The following is a 26,600-nucleotide window of genomic DNA, read 5'->3' as shown; positions in this document are numbered from 1 at the left end:
AGCAGGTGAAAAGAGCGGCAGATGTTAACTAATGATACCAGCTGAAGTTTTGTTTTGTTTTGTTTTGTTTCCTGGTCAACTAGCAATTATTACATTATTATTGCGTGGCAGTTCCCAGCATGTAACATTCAATACCTGTCATTTTCTTGTCTCTGGTCACTATCTTGAATTAGAACCAGTTTTTGTTAACTAATTTTGCTTTTAAAGTCCAACAGCTTGAGATATACACAAAATTTAACAGTTGTTGCTTTTGGAGAGGGCAAGTGGATGGCTATGGACAAAAGACTTGCTTCGATATATATCCTTTTGTATATTTTAAATTTTGTGTCATATGTGTGGATTACACATTAAGAATAAGTTAATTAATTTACAAATCTGCAGCTTGAATTTTTAGCATTTAATTCCCTAAGTGAAAGATATACTGATCTACCATTCTCCTTACTTTACATCTACCAAGAATTTTTTTCATTAATTTCTTTTTTCCCCCAATTGTTATAAATTTATTTTTGTTACAGATGTTTCTCATCCCCCCCTCCGACATCCTCCTCCCCATCCCACCCTCGTTAATTTCTTATAAGAGAGACAATATTTTTCTTTCTCTAGGATGAGCTAAAATTACTTGGAAAGCAGGGGGCCACATTGCTGTCATGTATCCAAGAACCAGCAACCAAAGATCCCATCCACAAACTCAGTGCCAATCAACTTGAGAATGTAGCTACCATGGAAAGGTGAGTGAGGAGGAATTCAGTTTTTTAAGGAGAGACTAGAACTAGGTGATCTGAAACAATTAAGGGCAGATTAGAACAGCTATTACTGGGTCTTGGTAGGGTCAAGAAAGAATAGTATTGGGAACAACACAGGAAAAAAGATGACACCCACCTGGCATCCAGCTACTGAGATGTGTTTATGAGAATGCCATTCCCTCCTCTTATGAAATGCTGTCATCCCGGGATTTCCAAGGAGAGGGTAGTATTGGTTGATTTCCATTCCCAAATGTCTGCGCGCTGTGCTTTGTCAGAGAAAAGGCACAAAGGTGAGGTTAGCAGGGGGCATACTTAAAGCCAGCTGCTGCCACGGAAGCAAAGTTTCTGCCTAGCACGGAAGGTGGCGTGACTGAGAAATAGAAGGGGGGAAGCAGTGGAACCATGAGGGTCGTAAGTGACGCAGACTTTCATAATAAGGACATTACCACGATTTAAAACCCTGTCTGAAAACACAGGTGTTAGCTACAGTAAGCCTATCCAGACTCCCGTGGAAAGCAATGGTAAACACAATGTCACTTTCTCATTCTTTCTTGACAGGTTGCTAGTTCAGTTGGATGAAACAGAAAAAGCCTTCAGTCACTTTTGGTCCAAGCATTACCTGAAGCTTAATCAATGGCTACAGCTACAGCACTTTGAGCACAATTTTTGTGAGGTGTTATTTCCTTGTTTAACAGAACTTCCTTTTATGTTCCGTGACCTCTGGTTCTCTCTTCTGACTTGAACTCTCGGTATCGGGATTTCTCTCCTCTCCCTCTTCCAGCCCCCGCCTTCCTCTCAGACTTCCTCTCTCACTTTCTCAGGGGGCCAGCCATGCTCTAGAATCCAATTTTCCTGTTGGTATATACATGGTATTTCCGTGATGGTTTATCTTCCTTTCCGATTGATAGTTTGTTGAATGTAGCTTCAATAGTCCATCTACATGTGTCTCAGCATCCCTGAGCCCGTCCCCCCCCCCCATTTAATCTGAAAGGTAATGAGCTGTGATATATGTACATTGGTCCTGAATCCTTTTTGGACTTTGAGTTTTCTTAGAGTATAGCAAACCTCTACCTCCATAAGCGTGCTCACCGGCTTGTTTCTGGACCGTCCTAATGTGTCTTGCAGGTTAAGCTTGCCCTGGACTGCTTGTTGGCGGAGCAAACAGAATTTACAACCATTGGAGACAGTGTGATGCATGTGGAGCAACTTCTTAAAAAGCACAGAACACTGGAAGGAAAAGGCCAGGTTTGTGTTTTGCTGTTTTTGTGAACTGGGAAGGTATTCACCGTGGACAGTGACAGATCATGCCCACTCATTGTCAGAAGGTTGCCCAAGGACACAGGAATGCCCAAAGCCGGCCCTGTCAGTCACCCACTCCCACCCCAGGTCCCCAAGGAGACATGCACATGCACAAGTGTGATGAGTAATGCCTGTTGGGCAAAGCTCTACGAAGGCTGCAGAGCACCCTGTGGAGGCTGAAGGCTCAAGTCGGTGGGAGCTCTGGGCAGCCGTGCTCCCACACAAGGTGTCCCTACCAGTGGAGAGCAGCAGGAGGGCAGGTGACGACGAACACTGGGCCAGATGTGGAGGCGTGGCCTAGAGCTTGGTGGTAGAGAAGGGAAACAAGAAAAGTAAAAACAAAACCAAAGACACTAGTTATACCAAGCAAGACAGTGAAAAGGGGGAATGGGTCCACATTAGTTCTATTGCTAACAGAGTTGGCAACACTTTCTCCTTCCTCCGGCCCCAAGAATTGTAAATATCAAAGTTGTAAAAGAAGATATATTTCACAATTCTCTTAACAGACTTGAACAGTTTTCCAGATCTGCACACAGGTCAGCACTCAGCAGTGATTCTATTTTAAGTCTTTATATATTTGGCTTAATACAACATAAAAAAAACCCAGTCTTCTCTTTCCAGAGAAGTTCCTTTCTGCTTTTCTTTAATTAGCTTCTCTATATTTTTGTCTCGGGGACCAGCTAGTCTGTGGTTAGCACTTCCTTTCTGAGCTAATCTAAAGGCATGTTCCCCCAAGGGTAATTTTGTAGTACTTACTAGATATTTGCTTTTCCAAGTGTGATCCTTTGGCCAGCAGCATAGATGTCACTTGAGTGAAAACTTGTTAGAAATAACGGAATTTCTGGCCCCACCTCAGAATCAGAATCTATATTTTAATAAGATCCTGAAGTGATTGACATACACATTATCGTTAGAGACATGCTCCCCTAAAGAACGGTAACAAATGTAAACCAAGGCCACTCTGGTTCTTAGAGCTGTCAGTTGTGGATTCTGAGCTGGATAACTACGCAAAGATTTGGGGAGTAGCATTCAAGGCAGAGAAGCTGCAAGTGCCAGGTCTTGAGGCAGGAATGAGGTCGGTGAGTTCAGGGAATGCAGCTGGAGCAGGTGAGCCAGGTCAGAACAAGGTGGGAGCACTGGCTGTGAGGATTGGATTTTATTCTCAGTGGAATGAGAAGGCGTTGCAGGGTGCACTGGTGTGTGTTTTAAATAGAGGGATGGAGCTGCATGACTGCATCTACATTCTCTCTTCTGCCCACCTCCTTGGACTTGTGACCTTTGGTACGTTCAAGATTGCTGACTGGAGCTAGAGGCACAGCCTATGGTCATGGGACATAGGAATACTCTGTGAACCCATGGCCCGTCTTTCATGAACAAAGTTCTCGAGCCAGCTGGACTAACCTACTGCAGATGAACCCAGGCAGGTTGTTTTTACCCATCTTGTGCCTTGCTTACCCTGTTTTTTACTTCATTTCTTTTTCTTTTAAGTCTTTATTGTTATAAGTATTACAGATTCCCCCCACACACATTGACACCCTCCTCCCCACTCCCATTCCCCACCTGTCTTCACCACACTGTTGTCTGTGACCATTGGTTATGCATATATACATGCAAGTTCTTTGGTTTATCTCCCTCCACACACCTTCCCTCTGAGGTTTATCATTCTGTTCCCTACTTACATGTCTCTGGATCTATTTTATTCGTCAGCTTGTTTTGTTCATTATATTCCACAAATAAGTGAGATCATGTGATATTTATCTTTCTCTAGCTTATTTCACATAGCATAATGCTCTCCAGGTCCCTCCATGCCTTCTCAAAGGGTAAGAAATCTTTCTTTCTTACACCTGTATAGTATTCCATTGTGTAAATGTACCACAGCTTTTTTTATCCATTCATGTACTGATGAACACTTGGGCTATTGCAAATAGTGCTGCTTTGAACATAGGGGTGTATATATTCTTTCTGATTAGTGTTTCAAGATTCTTGGGATATATTCTGAGAAGTGGGATCACTGGGTCAAATGGCAGTTCCATTTTTAATTTTTTTTAGGAAATACCATATTGTTTTCGATAGTGGCTGCACCAGTCTGCATTCCCAGCAGTGCACTAGAGTACCCTTTTCTCCACATCCTCACCAGCATGTGTTGTTTGATGATTTGCTGATGGTAGCCATTCTGGCAGGTGTGAGGTGATACCTCATAGTTGTTTTAATTTGCATCTCTCTGATGATTAGTGATGTTGAGCATTTTTTCATATGTCTCTTAGCCATTTGTATGTCCTTTTTGGAGAAGTGTCTATTCAGTTTCTCTGTCCATTTTTTAATTGGGTGGTTTCTTTTTTGTTGAGTTGTATGAGTCTTATCTGATGTATCATTGGCAAATATGTTCTCCCATACAGTGGATTCCCTTTTCATTTTGATGCTGGTTTTGTTTGCTGTAAAGAAGCTTTTTACACCCTGGCCGGGTTGGCTCAGTGGTTAGAGCGTCGGCCTGCGGTCCGGAGAAACCCGGGTTCGGTTCCCGCTAAGGGCACGTACTTCGGTTGCAGTTTGTCCCCGGCCCTGGTTGGTCGTGCGGGTGGCAGCCACTCGATGTGTCCCTTCACATCGATGTTTCTCACTCTCTCTCCCTTCCTCTCTCTCCCTCCCATTCTATCTGTACAAAAAATGGAAAAATATCCTCGGGTGAGGATATATATATAAAAAAAAAAAAAAAGAAGCTTTTTACTTTGATTACTTTGATATAGTCCCATTTATTAATTTTTTCCTTTGTTTCTCTTGCCTTGGGTGATGTATTAATGAAAATTCCACTACATGTGATGTCTGTTCAGGCTTTCTGACTCTTCCCTGTTGAGGTTTGGAAGCTTGTATGATTCTAGGAATTTGTCCATTTCACCTAGGTTGTCCAGTTTGTTGGCATATAATTGTTCCTAGTATTTTCTTACAATCCTTTGTATTTCTGTGGTATCAGTTGTTACTTCACCTCTTTCATTTCTGATTTTGTTTATTTAGGTCTTCTCTCTTTATTTCTTAGTGAGTCTAGTTAAAGCCCCACTGATAAATTTCTTAACCTCTAGTTAAAGGTTCATCAGTTCTAACCAGGTCTTTGTTTCACTGATCTTTTGTATTGTTTTGTTTTGTTTATTTTTTTAGTCTCTATGTCATTCATTTCTGCTCTGACCTTTATTATTTTCTTCCTTCTACTAACTCTGGGTTTTTCTTATTGTTTACTTTCTAGTTCTTTCAGTTGTAGGGTTAGATAGTTTATTAGAAATTTTTCTTGTTTCTTGAGGTAGGCCTGTAATGCTATGAAATTCCCTCTCAGGACTGCTTTCGCTGCATGCCATAGATTTTGTGTTGTTGTGTGTTCATTTTTATTGGTTTCCAGGAAGTTTGTTTTTGTTTTGTTTTGTTTTTTTATCCTCACCTGAGGACATTTTTCCATTTTTTTTTTTGTTCAGATAGAGTGGAGGGAGAGAGAGGAAGAGAGGGAGAGAGAGAAACATCGACACAAAAGGGACACATTGAGTGGCTGCCACCCCACTCACACGACCCAAACAGGGCCTGGGACAAACTGCAACTGAGGTACATGCCCTTAGCGGGAACCAAACCCTGGTCTCTTGGGACCACAGGCTGATGCTCTAACCGCTGAGCCAAACCGGCCAGGGCTTTATTTATTTCTTGATTGCCTTGGTAACCCATTAATTGTTTAATAACATGCTATTTAGCTTCCATGTGTTTGAATGATTTTGAGTGTTTATATTATAATTGATTTCTATGCCATTGTGATCTGAAAAGATGCTGAATATGATTTTAATCTTCTTGAACTTATAAAGACTGTTTGTGTCCTAACGTGTGGTCTATCTTTGAGAATGTCCCTTGTGCACTTGAGAAGAATGTATATGCTGCAGCTTTGTGGTGATATGTTTTATAAATATCAGTTAAATCCATCTGATCTAGTGTGTCATTTAGGGTCTCTGTTTCCTTGTTGATTCTTTGTCTAGAAGATCTATCCAGTGATGTCAGTGGGGTGTTAAAGCCCCCTACTATAATTGTATTGCTGTCAATCTCTCCCTTAAAGTCCTCCAGCAGAATATATTTTGGTGCTCCTATATTGGGTGCATATATGTTTACCAGGGTTATATTTTCTTGTTGGTTTGATCCTTTTAATACACCTTCTTTGTCTCTTGTTACAGCCTTCATTTTGAAGTCTATTTTATCAGATATGAATATTGCTACCCCAGCTTTGTTTTTTTCCATTTGCTTGGAAAATTTGTTTCCAGCCTTTCACTTTGAGTCTGTGTAGGTCTTTTGTCCTGAGGTGGGTCTCTTGTAGAAAGCATATATATGGGTCATGTTTTCTTATCTAATCAGCTATACTATGTCTTTTGATTGAAGCACTTAAGCCATTTACATTTAGGGTTATTACTGATAGGTACTTATTTGTTGCCATTTTTATTCTTTTTTTTTTTTTTTTATTTTATTTTATTTTATTTTATTTTATTTTATTTTATTTTTTATCCTCAACTGAGGACATTTTTCCATTTTTTGTACAGATAGAGTGGGAGGGAGAGAGAGCGAGAAACATCGACGTGAAGGGACACATCGAGTGGCTGCCACCCGCACGACCAACCAGGGCCGGGGACAAACTGCAACCGAGGTACATGCCCTTAGCGGGAACCGAACCCGGGTCTCTCTGGACCGCAGGCCGACGCTCTAACCGCTGAGCCAAACCGGCCAGGGCGCCATTTTTATTCTTTATGCCTGTGTTTTTCTCCCTCTCTCTGTTTCTTCTTTTTCTTACAGCAGTCCCTTTATGTTGGTTTGGTGGTAATAGTCTCCTTTAGCCTTTTTTTTTTTTTTGTCTGTGAAGTTTTTTATTTCACCTTCAATTTTAAATGACAGCCTTGCTGGATAGAGTAGTCTTGGATTCAGTCCCTTGCTTTTCATTACTTTGTATACTTCTTGCAAATCCCTTCTGGGCTAAAGTGCTTCTACTGAGAAATCAGCTAACAGTCTAATTAATGAGAGCTCCCTTGTAGGTAACTTTCTATCTTTCTCTTGCTGCCTTTAAGATTCTTTCTTTGTCTTTAATGTTTGCCATTTTAATTATGTGTCTAGATGTGGGTATTTTGGGGTTCATCTTGAGTGGGACTCTCTGTGTTTCCTGGACTTGTGTGACTTTTTCCTTCACCAGGTTAGGGAGGTTTTTATGTCATTATTTCTTCAAACAGGTTCTCCATGCTTTTCTCTGATTCTTCTCCTTCTGGTACCCCTATGATGTGGATGTCATTACATTTCATATTGTCCCAAAGCTCCCTTAAACTCTCCTCCTGCTTTTAATATTTTCCCCCATTTGCTGCTCTAATTGGGTGGGGTTTTTTCTGACTTGTCTTCTATCTCACTGATTCAGTCTTCAGCTTCTTCTAATCTACTATTGAATCCTTCCAAGGTGTTCTTTATTTCAGCCGATCTTCCAAAATGGTGAGGCCTCCCAGCCCCAAGCAGGGAGAGGCTCCCTGTCAAGCAGTGCACAGTGGTAATTGGCTACTCCCCAGTCCACAGCACTGGAACCATTTGCCCTAAGCATGGATGCTCATCCACTGTCACACCCACTCACACTCTCTCCTGCACATGCTCACCCTCTCACCCTAGTTCCAGTCTTGCTTGTGGCCCTCTACTTATTTTTTAAAGGATGTGGTAGATCTATTTCTCTGCCTTGGTGAACTGAGTAAAGTTATCTTCTCTTAACTGGGACCTTTTTAACATATCTTTGCTTAGTTTTCTAAGAGGCAGTGTTTCTTTAGATGATAGTGGTTTGGCTATCTTTCCTTTTGTTCTGTAAGGTGTTGAAGGAACAAGATGATATCTGTCTAGAATCTGCCAAAACTTGTTTAGGGTTTGTCCTTCACTCAGTACTCAGGAGTCAACTTCCCTCTTGGCATGGCCACACACTGATTTCTGGTTTGTTACTAATTTCCTTATTCTGTTTAGTGATATCATCCTCATGAATAACCTCTGAGCCAACTCATTGCTGCATTCCTGTTGCATGCTAATTGAGCCTGTTCTTTTATCTTGTTCTAGTTTGAGGCTTTAGCAGTTCTTTGAGTGCTCAGGTTTTTTTCTGAGAAACAATGGTTTCAGCCTTGTTTCTTACTTTTAAAAGCAGAATTTGCTACAGAGTTTTTGGCTAGGAGGCATGCCAGGGTCTTCGATGATGAACTAGCCAGGAATAGACCAGGACAGGGCAGGGAGAACTAACTAATCTCAGCCTAGACCTTTCTGCCCAAAGCCAAGGGCCAGCAGTTACACTACTGTGTCCAAGAAGGCATGGAAGCCAGATTGTTAACCTCCCAGGGACATACTCTAGCTAGAGGGGCATGACTTTGTGTGTGTGTGTGTGTGTGCGCGCGCGCGCGTGTGTGTGTGTGTGTGTGTAAATTTTCAAACACATGCAAAAGTAGATTAACTAGTACAATGAACTCCCATGTATCTATTATTCAGTTTCAGTAGCCATTAACTTTCTACCTTTCTTCTTTCATCTGGCCCACTTTCCCATACATACATTTCATCCTATGCCATTATCTGCGGATCCATTCTGGGCTCCCTGGTATAGCAGCATCACCGTTTCTCACCACTTTCTTCCACAGTGGACACTCCCATCTTTCGTCCATTGTACATTAGAGCCCTGGGCAGAAAAATAAGCTGTTATTACAATAAAGATTTTTAATTACATATTGTAATTTGACTATCTAGCCTTCTGGAATTTTTAGCATCTGAAAGGCTTGTGCTGAGAGCACCAGATTACAGCCATTTCTTTCTCGGTATTTCTTTTTTACCTAGGTTTTTATGAGCAGAAGCTGTATAGACTAAAAAATAAGCTGTGATGTGGAGGTTTTACAGTAAAGTTCTTTGAAGGATTTGATTGTCATGGTTGTGCAGCCATTATTCAGAGCACATGTTTTAAGAACAGTTCTGAAGGGTGATGCCACATGCCAGGTGAAGGACAAGCTGTGATCACCACAGGGCTCTTGCAAATATCCTGTGACATTCCCGGTTCCCAGAAAACTGGTGCTATTCTTAATAAATTAGGCAGTTAAACATTATTTTCTTTTGGTTATTCCTCACCTGAGGACATTTTCCCATTGATTTTTAGATAGAAGGGTGGGAGAGAGGGAAGGAGGGAGTAAGGGAGGGAGAGAGAGAGAGGGAGAGACACATTGATTGGCTGCCTCTTGCATGACCCCAAACCAGCTGAGGATGGAACCCACAATCCAGGTACATGCCCTTGACCAGGAATCAAACTCACGGCCCTTTAGTTCTCAGACCAATGTGCTAACCGCTGAGCCAAACGAGCCAGGGCAGGCCACTAAGTTTTTTTTAAAAAGTCAACAGTTATTTCCTTGCCAAGTTTTCATGCTTCCATATTGATTAAAGTCAGACAGGTTTAATCAACCAAATGAGGTCTCTAAGATTAGACAGAACAGATGTGGCCATTTTTCTGTGTGTGGTGGTTAGAGCCAGATTCTGGAGCCAGGCTGCCTGAGTTTGAAGCCTGTTCCTGTCTTTGCTACCTGGGTCACGGTGGGTCATTTTGCCTTCACTCCTCTTTTGTAACACAGCACCTATATTAAAGGGTTTGTTGTGAAGAGTAAAAGAAACAATGTAAGCATTCAGAACAGTGCCTGGCATGTAGTAAGGTCTCATTAAATGTTAGCTGTTGTCATTAATATCATCAAGGTAGTGGAGTCAATTCTGTGCTGCAGAATGTCTCCTAGGGTCAATGTTCAGTGGCGGAGCAGTTCTAGTAAGAGTGTCTCATTCATTCTTCATTCATTCTGCAAATATTTATTGCTATCCTGCCATGCCGAGCACTGCTCTAAGTTCTGAGAACACAGCAGTGAGCAACAGAATTCAGAATTGGGGACTGAGGAATTCTCACTCTTATCTTCTCTCAGGGGTGGTGACCAGTGCATCTGGGCCTTTGTTGTTCAGAACAAGCGCCCAGGATATTTATTCCTGAGGTCTTTTAAATAGCTGCTGCTTGGTTTGTATATCATTACTACTTTGTGTTTTGCACGACAGTTATTTAAGTACCTAATTTGTGCTATGTATTATTTTAAATTGAATAAGAGCTGGGGTATGCCTGCAAGGGTCTATGACAAAGTGAGGGCAACAGATAAGTGATCATAATACAGTGAAGTGTATGCTCTGATCAAGAAAGTCACAGGGCTTTAGGGGAACCCAGAGGGTGAGGGTGAAGCGAAAACAGAGGGACACAGGTATGAGCCTGATAATGAAAGGCTTTCTTTGCATTACTCAGGGGTTTGAATTTTCTCCTGAAGACTGTAGGGAGCAAGAAAGGACTTGAAACTTAGGAGTGATGTACGTAGATGTAATAAGCATTTATTGGAATTGTTGCTTCATCAGCAGTGTGGAGCATGATTTGAAGGACAGCCTGAAGGAGAACAGAGGCGGGCTCTGATCAAGAAAGTCACAGGGTGTTAGGGGAACCCAGTCAGAAAGCAGGAAGGCCTGAGCAGACAGTGACAAGGAGGTGGTGGAGAAAGGCTCAGAAATCAGAAGGTGTTATGACGTGGGCTTTGCAGGGCTTGGTGAATGACTGGTAGTGTACGGGCAGGTTTGGAGATTGTTGAAAATCATGAACCATTGTAAGTTAAGGGAGGAGCCAGTTGTCATCACCTGGAGTCATCATGACTCCTTATGTTACTGTAAAAAGTTAAGGCGGGGCAAATGTGATATACCGGACGCTCACTGTGGTACCAAGGGGTGCATATGATCTCTCTGCTCCTGGAGACCTCTGGGAATGTGGCAGTCATCTGTGTGGACTCACAGGTCAGTGTTGTTTCATACAATTCCAGCCAAGCAGATGACTGCATCATCTAGTGCATTCATTCATTCATTCATTCATTCATTCTATTGATCAAATATTTATGGAGCTTACATATTGGTGGGAGTGGGTAAAGGAGGGAGAACTCGTACATGGCAGTAAACTAAGATACTTTCAGATAGAGGTAAGTGTTGTTAGAAAATGAAAACAAAGTGAGGGAGAGGGCCTGAGTGGGTGGGTTGCAGCGAGTGGCTTTAGAAACGGCAGTCTTTAGAGAAGGCCTGCCAGAAGGTGAACTGAGAGCTTAGACCCGAGTAGCCCTGGGAGGAGCATCCTGGGGAAGGCATTGATTGCCAGCCTTGTTTAAGCCATATCCTTTACCTGGATGACTGCAGGAGCCCCGAACTGGTCTCCCTGCTTTGCCTCTTCTCTGTCATTCTTGACACCACAGCTGCAGCAATCCTTATATGAATGAGACCTCTCCTCAAAACCTCCAGTGCTTCCCATGTTACACTGAGTGAAAGCCAAGTGCTCACAATGGCACCAAGGCCCTCCCTAGATCGGGTCTCTTTGCTCACTGATTGCACCACCTGCTCCTTTCCTGCTCACTCCTCTGCTCCAGCCACAGCCTCCTCCTGCTACCTGAACATGTCAGACATGCTCCAGCCTCTCAGCCAAGTACTACATGGCTTGTCCCTGACTTCAGGTCTTGGCACCTGTGTCAAGGGTTCCCAGGACCACACTCAGATTTGAAGATTTGCTAGGAGGACTCATAGCACTCAGCATATAATCATACTTATGGTTATAATTTATTACAGTGAAAGGATACTATGCAAAATCAGTGAAGGGAAAAGGAGCCCGGGGTGAACTCTAGAGGATACCAGGCGCAAGCTTCCTAGAGTCTTCTTCCTGTGGTGTCCCGAGGGACCCACTTAACCCCTCCTGCAATGCACTGTAACAACATTGTACAATGCTGTCTACCGGGGAAGCTCAGTGCTCAGTCTCAGAGTTTTTACTGGGAGCTGGTCATGTAGGTAGCCTCTGCCTGGCATATACCAGAATCCAGACTCCCAGAAAGAAAGCAGGGGTCCAGCATAAAGCATACTGTTTGCACAGTTTAGGTATGGTGAGCCATTCTGCATGGGGATGATAGGACCCCTCCTGACATTCCAAGATGCCACCCAAGAGCCAACCTTGCAAGCAGGCCTTTCTCAGGATAGTATTCTCAGGCCTGCTGTGTTAGCTCTTCAGCACAGCTCAGATAGCACCTTCTCAGTGAGTCCTTCTTCCCTCCCCCATCCCATCCATGATAGCAGCTGCTTGCCCTTCCCTCCCTGTTTGATTTTTCTTCATGGCACTCATCACTATCTAAGATATTATGTAATCTATGTATTTAATTGTTCATTGCGTGTGTCTCCTATTAATATATGTTTCATGAGGGCAGGGGGTTTTGCTTGCTTTGTTTACCACGGAACCCTTGGTACCGGCATAATGCTTGGCACATGGTAAGCCTCAGTAACTTGTGAGGATTGAAATCAGAAAAATATGGCACATGTGGTTAGAACAAAGCAAGCTCTGCAGACAGAGGGAGGAGATGTGGTTACTGAACAGATGAGGTCAGAGCAGACAGTGAGCTTGTGGTCGCAGGAAGGGGTTTAAATGAACATACTTTTTTTTTTTTTTGGTACGTGCCTCTAGCGGGAACTGAACTTGGGGCTCTCTGGTCTGCAGGCCAATGCTCCAACTGCTGAGCCAAACCGGCCAGGGTGAACATATTTCTTGAGTCTCATGACTTCCCCATAGAATTGTCCAAATGAAATCTTTTTAGCTCATTCCCAATTCTCCTCAGGGCCACATGTCTGTCCTTGTCCAGTTAGTGGACAGTGGAATTCAGAGTCTCCTATTCTGTGCATTATAACATTTCTGCCCTAGAACTTATCACATTGTAATAATTTAATTATTTGTATCACTTATTTAATATGTGAGTTCTCCATTCGGCTGAAAATTTCTGACTTGTTAACATTATATCCTCAGTGCCTACCCCAGAACTCAACAAATACTTGAATAAATGACTTGCTCTTCTCCAGAGTGCAGATGACCCTGGACTAGGCCAGACTTCTTGAGAAAGGAAGAGTTTGCCCAGGTTCCCCAGCCCCACATTCTCCACCTAAAATCTCAATCAGCATCTCCTTAGCCGCCTCTAGAATTGGAGCACACAGTCTCAAGCACATATCAGCCTCACCATGACCTGGCTGTGATGCTTGGCTGTGCATGTTCACTTTGCAGGAGCCCTTGGAAAAAGCCCGGCTGCTTGCAATAATTGGGGACCAGCTCATCCAAAGCCACCACTATGCAGCGGACTCCATCAGACCCAAGTGTGTGGAGCTCAGGCACCTCTGTGATGACTTCATCAATGAAAACAAGAAAAAATATGACATTTTAGGAAAGTCTTTAGAGTTGCATAGACAGCTGGACAAGGTAAGCACAACAAACCTGTGACCATGATGTCTGTAAAACTTTTTGTAAGGCAGTCTTAATCATACCTGACCTCCCTGCCCCATACAGTTGCTGAGAGGATAAAGAGCTTCATATGAAACAGTGTTCAAGAGGCATTAAAAGCTGCAGATTCTAGGTCATAGAGGCATTGAAGGTCAAAAGTGCCTCAGCCATCCCACCACATCCTATTAGAATGAATCAAGTCTGTTTTCCTCTGTGTGGAGCCAGACAAAGTATGTGTTTTGGCTTGGCCCTGTGGGACATGTTTTTATTCTCCTTCAGGCATACAGAGACCGAGCACTATACATATTTTCAAAGTGCTTCTCCTCTGAAGGCATCGGATTGTGAATTCTTTTGGAGAGGTTTGTTACAATGACCATTATACACTCCTACCATTTATTGAGCACCTATGTGCCCACTGAGAGCATAATTATGTAATCTGTTTAATCCTCAAGACAAATTATGAGAAGGGTATTAATGGCCTCATTTTACAGAAGCAGAAACTAATATTCATCGTGGTTGTGCCAGGAACCAGCTTGGAGAACAGAGTCCCTGAGTTTGGGAATGAAGACAATGACACAAATATGGGATCAGGAGGACTGTCCTCAGCGGGATCAGCCTCGATATGCTTTATTACATGCCTTTTATATCTTACAGCAAAAGTTTAGTGATATAAGAAAATAGGATCGTCTTGATAGCCCAGGGCTACAACAATAATGTATAGAATTAGTTTGCCTTGCGGATAGCAGGAGCACCCAGGGACACCCAGTCTGTTATCTCAGGTATTTCAAGGTACATTGGGTCACACTTGGCCCTGAGCTGCATAAACACAATGCAAGCCTAATTCCTTGAGATTGTGGGGGAGGTCGAGTCTCTGACTCAAGATCTCCAGGCTCCGTGGACTCTGTCAGGCATGTAGTCGGCTCCCAACAGTTAAGCCAGTGGATTGCAACATTAAGTGCATTAGAATCGCCAGGTGAGCTTGCTGTATTGCAGATTCCCTGGTGTACCACCCTAGAGACTGAGATTCAGTAAGTCTGGGGTGATGCCGAGGAATTGGTGTTTTCAGCAAGTGCCCAGGTGATTCTGGTGCAGACGGTTCAGGGATGCACTGAGAAACCCTGGGATAAGTGATGGCCCAAGTCTGCACATGGAGTAAATAGGGGATTGAAGATTTGAAGTCAGGACTGCCAAATTCCTAACCTCAGACTCCTTAGACCAGACAGCAATGCTGTGTGTGCAGAGGGCTCACAGGGAGGGAGTTTAGCCTCTGGTGCCCTTTGGCAGTGATCTCTTAGACAAGTGCCCAGTCAGCAGGGGCACTGACTCATGGAGCCTTCCCTGTCAGCTGTTCCCAGGCCGCACATGGCTCATGGCCGAGTCCACGCGCTCCATTCCTATGGCTCTTTCTCTCCAAGGCTGGGGGCACCCACCCGAGCTATTTACACTATCCCATTGCCTTTTAATGTTGATGAAATACAGCTGTTGCGGAAGCAAGCGGTTCAGAAGGACCTGCTGCACAGCCTGCTCTGTGTGCTGAGCTCTCTGCAGGATCAACTACCGTTTTCCTCTCAGTATTTGCTCCAGAGATAACAGACTAAACTGAGGTGTGGAGTGTGTGTGTGAGAGAGAGAGCAAGTAGCTACTGTAACGCTGCAGAAGACCTCAGCTTAATATTTTCTGCAGATTTAGGTATGATGTTTCAAGACAGTTTTCACAGTATATATTAAAGCATGATTTAATATTATTTTGAAAATGCAAAAATGTAGGAAAGAGGAGGGGAAAATTTCTGATAAATGCCTGCACATCCGACTTCCATTCTCATCCCCACACAGTGGTAATCATTAATCTTTAAATATCTTTATTGTTTTTTTATTTTAAAAGTAGTACACATTCAGTGTAAATCATTTAGGGGAAGAAAGACAGATTTAGGTTGCCTGTAATTTCCTACCTAGCGATAACTCCTTTGGAGTGCTCTCCACCCTGTGCAGTTATTTCGCGTAGCTCTTCAGGTCACGTGGAGTGGAAATGCAGGTGTACTTTTACTGGCAGCCGCTTCTCATATAAATGTTCAGGCATCACATCTTTTTGTTTAGAGCTTTAGACTTGTTAGAATTTAATACCTATTGAATTTCATCCTACAGTCTGGAAAGTTTGAATATTGCTGTTCTGAATTACAGAACTTGTCATTCTTGGATGCTTCCCTGGGAAAGACAGATGACAATAAGGGCAGATGTGGGCAGAAGAAAGTGGTGGTTTTGTTGAAAGGACAGTCCCTCCCCCAGGAAAGCATGTGGGGGTGGGGTCTGATGCCTCATTAATTACCCTGTGTTCTTGTAACCAAGTAGGAGGCAAGACAAGTGGCCTAGAAGGCCAACTCGAAAAATCATTGGCTACATTTCTCTGTAGTTAGACCAAACTTAGAAATACTTAACTTTCAACTTCAGGTCAAGATGGCGGCGTAGGTAAACGCAGTATCGTGTCCTCCCACAACCACATCAAAGTTACAACTAAACTACAGAACAACCATCATTCAAAACCACCTGAAATCAAACTGAATGGAAGTCCTACAACTACGGAATTAAAGCAGCAGCCACACTGAGACTGGTAGGAGGGGCGGAGGTGGACAGGCTAGTTCCACACCTACACGTGGAGGAAAAAAATTAGAAGGATGCCTTGCTGGAAGGTCCTCCCTGAGGACTGAGGGGTCCCTGTCCCACATCAGGCGCCCCACTCAGGGTTCCAGTGCCAGGAAGAGAATCCCCATAACTTCTGGCTGGAAAAACCAGCGGGAACTGAGGCTGAGGGAGGCTGAGGCAGCTGGAGCCCGAGGCAGCTCCTCTTAAAGGGCCTGCGCAGGGACTTATCAGACTCACACCCTCCAGGCTCCAGTGTGGGGGAGGCAGCTTGAAAGGCACCAGAGATATATGGGGAAGAACTGAGTTGTTTGGCACTGGAGCGAGGGCTGGAGAGACAGCTTTCTCCTGGACAGATGTGGTGTCAGAGGCCTTTGTTCCTTTGGTGAGCCCTTCCCTGGGGCGGCAGACAGCCACCATATCTGGGACTCCAGCAACCTGGCTCACACTGGTTGCCCCACCCTGGTGATTCCCTGAGGCCCCACCCCACCCAACTTTCAGGCTCACCCAAGCTGTTGCCAGTTGCTTTACCACAGGTCTTTGATTCTGCTTCAGGTTTTCCTAATTCTTTCAAACAAGCAGCATCTGGTCTCAGCTAGCCCCATACCTCTCGTTAAGTAATACATAGAAACAAACACAGGGAGGCAGCCAAAATGAGGAGACGAAGAAACAGGTCCCAAATGAAAGAACAGAACAAAACCCCAGGAAAAGAACTAAGCGAAACGAAGATAAGCAACCTGACACATGCTGATTTCAAAATACTGCTTATAAGGATGCTCGATGAACTTAGTCCTTGAGGTCCTCACCTCAAGAACATAAAAAATGAGCAGTCCGAAATGAAGGATGCACAGTCAGAAATTAAGGAGGCACTAACTGAAATAAAGAATAATTTACACAGATTCAATAGTAGAGTAGGTAAAGCCAAGAAGCAAACCATTGATTTGGAATATAAGGAAGCAAAAAACACCCAATCAGAACAGCAAAAAAGAAAAAAGAATCTAAAAAAATGAGGATGATGTAAGGAGCCTCTGGAATAACTTCAAGCATGCCAACATTCGCATCTTGGGGGTGCCAGAAGGAGAAGAGAGAAAACAAGAAATTGAAAACCTGTTTGAAATAATAATGGCAGAAAACTTTCCTAACTGGGTGAAGGAAACAGACATACAAGTCCAAGAAGCACAGAGAGTCCCAAACAAGATGAACCCCAAGAGGCCCACACCAAGACACATCATCATCAAAGTGCAAAAGGTTCAAGACAAAGAGAGAATCTTAAAAGCAGCAAGAGAAAGGCCGCTAGTTACCTACAAGGGAGTTCCCATTAGGCTGTCAGCTGATTTCTCAAAAGAAACTTTGCAGGCCAGAAGGGAGTGGCAAGAAATATTCAGAGTGATGAAAACCAAGAACCTACAACCAAGATTACTCTATCCTGCAAAGCTGTCATTTAGAATCGATGGCCATATAAAGACTTTCCCAGACAAGAAAAAGTTAAAGGAGTTCATCACCACCAAACCGTTATTATATGAAATGATGAAGGGTCTTTTTGAAGAAAAAGATAAAATATATGAACAAACAAAATGGCAATGAATACATATCTATCAACAATGGAATCTACAAACACAATGAACAAGCAGTACAGTTACATTCTCATAGATATAGAGAACATTTTGTTGGTTGCCAGATGGGAGGGGGTTTGGGAGAATGGGTAAAAAAGGTGAAAGAATTAAGAAGTACAAATTGGTTGTTAGACAGACAAACCTCAAAGGGAAGGAAGGGTGGGGGTAGGAAGACATAAACCAAAGAACTTATAAGCATATATGCATAACCAATGGACATAGACAACAGTGTGGGGAAAGTCAGGAGGGGGGCAGGAGTGGGGAGGAGGGGGTCAATAGAGGAAAAATGAAGAATGTCTGTAATACATTCAACAATAAAGATAAATTCAAAAAAAAAAAAAAAAAGAAGTACTTAACTTTCTTCTCCTGGTGGGGTATAATTACTATCAGTAGAAAAGGGAAGAATGTTTACACGATTCATTTTACTGATTGGGTGACTTCCCTGCGAAGTCAGATGTAAAATAGGTTTTGGTTTGCCCCCCTCACAGTTGTATTTACAGTGGTTAGACCTCTTGACTTGACGCTGTTCCATGACAATTTCCTATTGTGTCAGAACCCTGGTACACCCCCGAGGAGCTCAGACCTCCTGAGGACTGTGGTGGCTGAGTCGCAGCCAGGCTAACTGCACAGAGCATTGTGTCTCTTTTCAAAAGGTCAGCCAGTGGTGTGAAGCGGGAATCTACCTCTTGGCTTCCCAAGCTGTAGACAAGTGCCAGTCGCGAGAGGGTGTTGAAGTTGCCTTGAACGACATTGAGGCATTCCTGCACACTGCGAAGGATAACCAGCTGCCCAACCCCAAGGAGTTCTACAACCAGTTTGAGTTGATTCTCACTCCCAACATAAAGGTAATGTGGATGGGTTATTTTCATCCTGTGGTTGAGAAGGAGGCATTGGCCATTCCCTGTTGCCTAAGAAAGTCCAGGTAGGATATACTGAGCAGGTTAATCCGTTCTTGAGCCCTCACGTGGCCACTTAGACTCCTGGCAAACTGACCCCTCACAGTCTGACTCAAATATCACCTTCAGTCATTCATTTCTCTATAAATCCTTATGAGCATCTTGAATGCATCATGTACTGTGCTGAGGACACAACAGTGAACAGAAATAGACATCATTCCATCCCTCATGAAACTTACAGTTTAGTGGGAAAGGCAGATATTAACAAATGTCAAATGCAAAACACAAAAATGTGTTCCAAGGTGGGCTAAGTGCTCCGGAGCTGGGATTCAGGGTCCTCTCTGGGTATGTGACAGAGGAACTTGACCTGGACTGGGGGCATCATTTGAACCAAGTCCTAGAGAATGAGGAGAGAAGATGGGGGGTCCTTTCCAGTCAGAGGAACAGTATGTGCAGAGGCCTCAGGGCTAGAGGGAGCCTGGCACAATGCAGAACCCAAGGGTCAGGATGGCTGGATTACAGCGAGCAAACAAAAAATGTTTGGGGTAGGATTAGAGAGGGACAGGTGAGGTGGGGCTTTGTGGGCCACATTAAGGAGTTTGGCCTTTATTCTAAGAGCAGTGGGAAGCCACTACAGAATTTAAGCAGGGGAATACCTTGATTGGATTTGCATTTTGAGAGGAGCACTTTTTCATACGGCTAGTGGAGTTATGGATAGCACACCTTCCTCCGATATCCACATCACGTTGTATGCACCTCAGCTCGAATGGCTGCTTTACCTCTTTGAGTCATGGAACCCTTTGAGATTCTGACTCACCTATTTTAAGGGAGTTTGATGTAGGCAGTCTTTACAAAGACATAGGCAGGATTTAGGGAACCCAACAGGAATGGTGAAGCACCTTGGGGCTAGGAAGAAACAGGGAGCAGTTACCACCCCTAATCCTGGAAGACAAAGGGGACCCAGGAAGCAATACAGCTGTGACTGTAAGAGAGGCAGCTAGTAGGGCCGTGGCCTTGGGCAGAGGAATACACTGGTGGAAAAATGTGTACCTCTACTTTTCTCTCTTCTCTCAGATTTCCCGGTGGCTCTTCCCATTGGCCAAAGCCAGTTGAAAGCCCATAGGCAAGTGAACCCATGTGACAGTCTGTACAGGTTAGGCTTTCTGGGACACAGTAGGGTAGAGAAGGTGTAGTGGGGGACAAACAGGGAATATTCAGTGTGTTAACTTTTTTCTTTTAAACATCAATGTGAGAGAGACACATCGACTGGTTGCCACTCACACGACCCCAACCGGTGCCGGGGACAAACTGCAACCAAGGTACGTGTCCTTAGTGGGAACCGAACCTGGGACGCTCTGGTCCACGGGCCAACACTCTGATCCCTAAGCCAAACTGTCCAGGGCAAGTGTATATAACTTTTTATAATTAATTTTAGGAGACACCCTGAAGTCCATCCATGGACCCAGGCTAAGAGCCTTTTCTCTAGTATGACACCACACTATATTCCAATTATTTATTTTTACTAACTGTCTTGCTTCATTACACTGGGAGTTCCTGAAGGGCAGGAGCCTCCTCCATTCTGTGTCCCTGTGCCTAGCCTGTGCCTGGTGTCCAATCCATGTTTGTTGAACAAGTGGGCAGGCAGGTATGAGAGTGGACTGAGTGCAGTGTGATCAGCTCGGTGTGGAGTTGTACCTTAGTGGGTCTTACCCTGACTCTTCCCAGTGAGTTTTGGTGGAAAGGTGTGACCTTCAGGTGGGGTGGGTGGTGGGTTGGGCCGACAACCTTCCCCCAACACAAGGACCCTTTCATTTCCCTGCACAAGGAACAAGAAGGCCCATCTGGTGTTGGTGCTATATTATACACCCTGTATCAGTAGACCCAGGTCATTCCTAAGGCAGAACAGTCTCACACAGCTCCAACTCCATTCACTGCTCAAGTAAGTATACCAGGTCAACCAGGGAGGCTTATGCAGTTCTGGCCAAATTCAGCAAACTTCCTGACCACTCACCAGGAAGTGAATAAAATTTAATAAGCCACCTCTGGGAAACAGATAGAAACATGGAGGAAGGAGAAGATTAGAAGAGAAATTATCTTTTCAAAATTCCTATATGTAAAACAGACCAAGTCCTGGCCAGTGTGGTTCAGTTGATTGGAGCGTCATCCTCTACACCAAAAGGTCGTGGGTTCAATTCCCAGTCAGGGCACATACCCAGGTATGCAGGTTGTGGGTTAGATCCCTGGTTGAGTTGCACACGGAACACAACCAATAGATGTTTCTCTCTCTCTCCTTTCTCCTCTCTCTCAAATCAGTTGTTTTTTTTTTAAAAGAATAAACAGACCAAAATATCCCCAAAGCCCATCTATTCTTCTTCTTTTTTTTTTTTATCCTCACCCGAGGACATTTTTGCATTTATCTTCAGATAGAGCAGGAGTGCGAGAAGGAGGAAGAGAGAGAGAGAAACATCAGTGTGACTCACACATCGACTAGTTGCCACCCACACAACCCCAACTGGGGCTGGGGACAAACTGCAACTGAGGTACATGCCCTTGACGGGAACCAAACCCGGATCTCTCTGGTCTGTGGGCTGACGCTCTAACCACTGAATATTCAAAGATGGGCCAGGGCCCATCTATTCTTATTTTGGTTTGAAGTAAAATTCTAGGTTATAAAGTTAAATATCCTATTTGTCAGAAAAAGTTTTATCCACTGAGGGGAAATGACTTTGTTGTTAAAACTGGTACTTTTTACATGTAGAAATACTCCAAGATATATGTATATGCACAGGTTGGTACAGACATATGTATCTCCTTACTTGGACAGTAGATAGGGCCTTTAGAAGCAATGAGACACCAGTATCAATAAGCATACCTAGCACCAGATCTAGGTTTCTAACATCATTCTCTAATAAAAGAGACCAGGCTCCTTGGCGATATAGCTGATTCTAGCATGGGGGCAGGAAATATACGAGGTCATCCTGGAGCATCTTACAATGCCAAAAAGTAAAGAACTGCTAAAAAAAAAAAAAAGCCAACCACAATGATGGGACATTGGAGGGAATTGAAAGAGCTCCCGATGGCTAAAGCTGGAACAATTTGAGCAACAAAATTAAGAGTAGCATTGGATTGCAATCCAAAGTATAAAATTGATCTCCATGATCCCATACTGATATAAATAAATGATGGAATAAATAAATAAATAGGGAGAGGAAACTAATCTCACATGCAGAAGAATTCCAAATTATTTATGTAGATACTTAGCCCTCGAGGAGGTGGAGCAAAATGTCCCTGTCCTTAAGTGTGGGCTGTGCATAGTGACTTTCTTCCAACAGGTACAGTGTGGGAAGGGAGAGATTAAAGAAAGACTTGACAGTGGAGAAAACTAACACATACTACCTCGGCCAGGTGACCAAGGTCAACATCAACAGTCATAAGTCATGCAGATAGTATGTACCCTTGATATGATGTGATGAAAATAGCACTTTACTTCTGTGGTCTTCCCCCCAAAAAAACCATAATTTCAGTCTAATCCTGAGAAAAACATCAGATAAATACCAACTGAGAGACATTCTACAAAATACCCGACCAATACTCGTCAAGGTCATCAAAAACCAGGAAAGGCTGAGAAATGGTCACAGCCAAGAGAAGCAGAAGTCATGACAACTAAATGTGATATGGTATCCTGATGTGACCCGGGGGGGGGGGGGGGGGGCAGAAAAGACACATTAGGTAAAAACTAAGGGAACCTAAATAAAGTATGTACTTTATTTAATACTAATAATTTTTTAAATAATAAAAACAGTATATTAATATTGTATTATATTATAATGTATTGTATTATATTACAAATGTATCATAGTAATATAAGCAGTTAATAGTAGTGGAAAGTGGGTGTGGAGTATAGGGAAACTCTCTATACTGTTTGGCAATTTTTCTGTAAATCTAAAGCTATTCTAAATAATAAAATTTGTTTATAAAAAACTGGTACTCTGTCCTGGCCGGTTTGGCTCAGCAGTTAGAGCGTTGGCCTGCGGTCCAGAGAGACCTGGGTTCAGTTCCCACTAAGGGCATGTACCTCGGTTGCAGTTTACCCCGGCTCTGGTTGGGGTCATGCGGGTGGCAGCCACTCAATGTGTCCCTTTCACATCGATGTTCTTTCTCGCTCTCTTCCTCTCTCTCCCTCCCACTCTATCTGAACAAAAAATGGAAAAAAATGTCCTTGGGTGAGGATAATAAGAAAGAAAAAAACTGGTACTCTGTCTAAAAGGTTGAATCTGTTACATTTTAGACATAATGATCATAAAAATATTAGCCATTACTGTTGTTCTTGTAGCAGCCACCCTGTCTGTCTGAGGCTCAAGGCATTTCCCTGAGACATGGCGACTGTGCTGCCCCTTAGTGCTCCTGTTTTGATTTTTCTCCCTCATTCACTCCCACCATCCAATGCAGCGAATACAACAACCTCAGTAGCAAATAGCAAAATTCAATTTTTCAGATGTTGATTGGGTACTCAGTTTGTGCTTTATTCTGAGAATACAATACAAAACATGCTGGCGATGTAGTAGAAGACAAACATTTCCCCAGCAATGCTGGGGTACAGTGAGGCACATGGCAGGCAATGGTCAGGGTCAAGTATGAAGAGCCTGGTGCTACAGGATGAGGGGTGAGGTGCCACTGCAGGGCTTTTGAACAGGTAAGCTACATGATCAGATTTACATTTTAGAAAGATAACCCTGAAGATAGAAAGATAATTCCAATTGTGATATGGAGAATGTATTTGCAAGTAAAAAGAGGAGAGAGGAAAGGCTTGGGTGGGGGGTAGGGGGGGATGTGTGATTGCAGTTTTTAATCTTGCACCAACCTCCCCTGGTCTGAGGTTAAGAATTTAGGGTCTCTTCTGAATGCCTCAGTTTAACTCAGTGAACTATTTGCAGGGTTCACTCTGGGATCTTAAGGGATAGATGCAAAAAAGCTAAGATGATTTGAGTCCTGTCCAGTCCACATGGTGAGCCATTGGGCTCTAGTTTGTGGCACTGACCTCACACTAGGGCTGCACACTGTACATCACCCATTCATTTGTTCAGTTAGATTTTTTATCTTTGTGCAGCAGTTAACACCTGAGTCTCAATTTCCTCAAACACATCACTGGGCTAGAAGGGCAGGGTAGTAGTGGCTGGCCACCAATTCTAATCACCATCAAGCTGACATTGCCATCACCCTGACATAAGGGAATTTGGTTTCTTTGGGGACTTGGACTCATAGCTGTGTTATCAGAACCTCTTGTGCATTGTACAGCTGTGCTTCCTGAGGCCAGAGGCACATTCTCTGAAAAGACTCTTTAAACACAGACCCTGAGCTTAGTCTAGACTAGGAGGTCAGCAAAGTATAGCCTGTGGGCCAAAGCTGCTTGCCATCTAATTTTTTTTTTATTTTTAATTTTATTAATTAAATTATTTTTGTTATGGATGTTTCTCCTTATTCTCCCCTAGACACCCTCCTCCCGACCCCCCCCCCCCCCACACACACACACAGGATTGTTGTCTGTGTCCATTGGTTATGCATATATGCATTTGAGTTCTTTGGTTTATCTCATCCCTCCTCCCTGCCCCCCTCCTCTGAGGTTTGTCAGTCTGAAGCGTACTCCTTTCTGTGTCTCTGGGTATATATTTTTTTTATCAGCTTATTTTGTTCATTATATTCCACAAATAAGTGAGATCATGTGGTATTTATCTTTCTCTGATTGGCTTATTTCACTTAGCATAATGCTCTCCAGGTCCCTCCATGTCATCTCAAAGGATAAGAGATCATTTTTTCTTACAGCTGCATAGTGTTCCATTGTGTATATGTACCAAAGTTTTTTTATCCACTCATCTATTGATGGACACTTGGGCTGTTTCCAGATCTTAGCAATTGTAAATAGTGCTGCTATGAACATAGGGGTACATATATTCTTTCTGATTGGTATTTCAAGCTTCTTCGGGTATATTCTTAGAAGTGGGATCACTAGGTCAAATGGAAGTTTCATTTTTAATTTTTTGAGGAAACACCATTTTGTTTTCCATAGTGGCTGCACCAGTCTGAATTCCCACCAGTAGTGTACTAGAGTCCCCTTTTCTCCACACCCTCGCCAACACTTGTGGTTTGATGATTTGTTGATGGCGGCCATTCTGACAGGTGTGAGGTAATACCTCTCAGTAGTTTTAATTTGCATCTCTCTGATGATTAGTGACGCTGAGCATTTTTTCATGGGTCTCTTGGCCATTTGTATGTCCTGTTTGAGGAGGTGCCTATTCAGGTCCTCTGCCCATTTTTTAATTGGGTCTTTGTCTTCCTTTTGTTGAGTTGTATGAGTACTCTACATATCTGATGTATCTGATGTATCATTGGCAATCATGCTCTCCCATATAGTGGGTTCCCTTTCAATTTTGATGCTTGTTTCTTTTGCTGTGCAGAAGCCTTTCAGTTTAATGTAGACCCGTGTATTAATTTTTTCCTTTATTTCTCTTGCCTTAGGTATTATATCAGTGAAAATTCTGCTGTGTGTGATGTCTAAAATTTTATTGCCTACATTTTCTTCTAGGATTTTTATGGATTTACAAGTCATGTTTAAGTCTTTTATCCATTTTGAGTTTATTCTTGTGTATGGTATAAGTTGGTGGTCTAGTTTCATTTTTTTGCATGTAGCTGTCCAATTTTCCCAACACCATTTATTAAAGAGGCTGTCTTTACTTCATTGTATGCTCTTGCCACCTTTGTCAAATATTAATTGAGCATAATGTCTTGGGTCAATTTATGGGTTCTCTTTTCTGTTCCACTGATGTATATGCCTGTTCTTGTGCCAGTACCAGGCTGTTTTGATTACAGTGGCTTTGTAGAATAACCTGATATCTGGTATTGTGACCCCCTCCTACTTTGTTCTTTTTCAAGATAGCTGTTGCTATTCGGGTTTTGTTTGTTTGTTTGTTTGTTTGTTGTTCCATATAAACTTTTGAAGTATCTGTTCTAGTTCTGTGAAATATGTCATTGGTATTTTAATGGGGATTGCGTTGAATCTATAGATTGCTTTGGGTAGAATGGACATCTTAATGGTGTTAATCCTTCCAATCCAGGAACAAGGTATATGCTTCTGCTTTTTTATATCTTGCTCTATTTTTTTTTCAATGTCCTATAGTTTTCTGCAAATAGGTACTTAACTTCTTTGGTTAAGTTTATTCCTAGGGATCTTAGTTTTTTTGCCGCAGTGGTAAATGGGATTGTTTTTTTAGTTTCTCTTCCTGTGAGTTCATTATTGGTGTATGAGAATGCCATCCATTTCTTGATGTTAATTTTGTGTCCTGCCACTTTGCCAAATTCATTTATTCAATCCAGTAGATTTTTGATGGAGTCTTTAGAGTTTTCTATGTACAATATCATGTCATCTGCAAATAATGACAGTTTTACTTCCTCCTTTCCAGTTTGGATCCCTTTTATTTTTTCTTTGTGTCTAATTGCTGTGGCTAAGACTTCCAGTACTATGTTAAGTAAAAGTGGCAAAAGTGGGCATCCCTGTATTGTTCCTGTTCTTAAGGGAAATGCTTTCAGTTTTTGCCTATTGAGTATGATGTTGGCTGTAGATTGGTCATATATGGCCTTTATTATGTTGAGATATGATACCTCTAGTCCCAAATTGCTGAGTGTTTTCATCAGAAATGGGTGCTGGGTTATGTCAAATGCTTTTTCAGCGTTTCTTGATATTATCATATGGTTTTTATCTTTCATTTTGTTTATGTGGTGTATCAAATTTATTGATTTGTGAATATTGTGCCAGCCTTGCATCCCTGGGATATATGCCACTTGGTCATGGTGAATAATTTTTTTGATGTATTGCTGGATCCAATTTGCTAATATTTTTTAAGGATTTTGGCATCTATGTTCATCAGGGATATTAGCCTGTAGTTTTCTTTCTTTGTAGTGTCTTTATCTGGTTTTGGAATTAGAATTATGCTGGCCTCATAAAACGAGTTTGAAAGTCTTCCTTCTTCTTGAATTTTTTTGAATAGTTTGAGGAGAATGGGGTGTTAGTTCTTTGA

At 42.8% G+C, this 26,600-nt stretch overlaps 1 protein-coding gene across 1 annotated transcript in view; it reads left to right on the top strand.

Moving 5' to 3' along the window:
- Positions 1 to 26,600, top strand: part of MCF2L2 (MCF.2 cell line derived transforming sequence-like 2) — a 248,930-nt gene that overhangs the window by 85,720 nt on the left and 136,610 nt on the right. The window contains exons 8-12 of the mRNA XM_036243245.1: positions 604 to 728; positions 1,302 to 1,416; positions 1,869 to 1,988; positions 13,177 to 13,368; positions 18,289 to 18,480. Coding sequence (XP_036099138.1) covers positions 604 to 728; positions 1,302 to 1,416; positions 1,869 to 1,988; positions 13,177 to 13,368; positions 18,289 to 18,480 — 744 coding nt within the window. The remainder of the gene's footprint in view (positions 1 to 603; positions 729 to 1,301; positions 1,417 to 1,868; positions 1,989 to 13,176; positions 13,369 to 18,288; positions 18,481 to 26,600) is intronic.

The sequence above is a fragment of the Molossus molossus genome, unplaced genomic scaffold (assembly GCF_014108415.1).
Source record: "Molossus molossus isolate mMolMol1 unplaced genomic scaffold, mMolMol1.p scaffold_m16_p_5, whole genome shotgun sequence".
NCBI classification, from domain to species: domain Eukaryota; kingdom Metazoa; phylum Chordata; class Mammalia; order Chiroptera; family Molossidae; genus Molossus; species Molossus molossus.
Note: the sequence above shows the minus strand (reverse complement) of the source record. Positions and strands in the feature narration are given on the sequence as shown.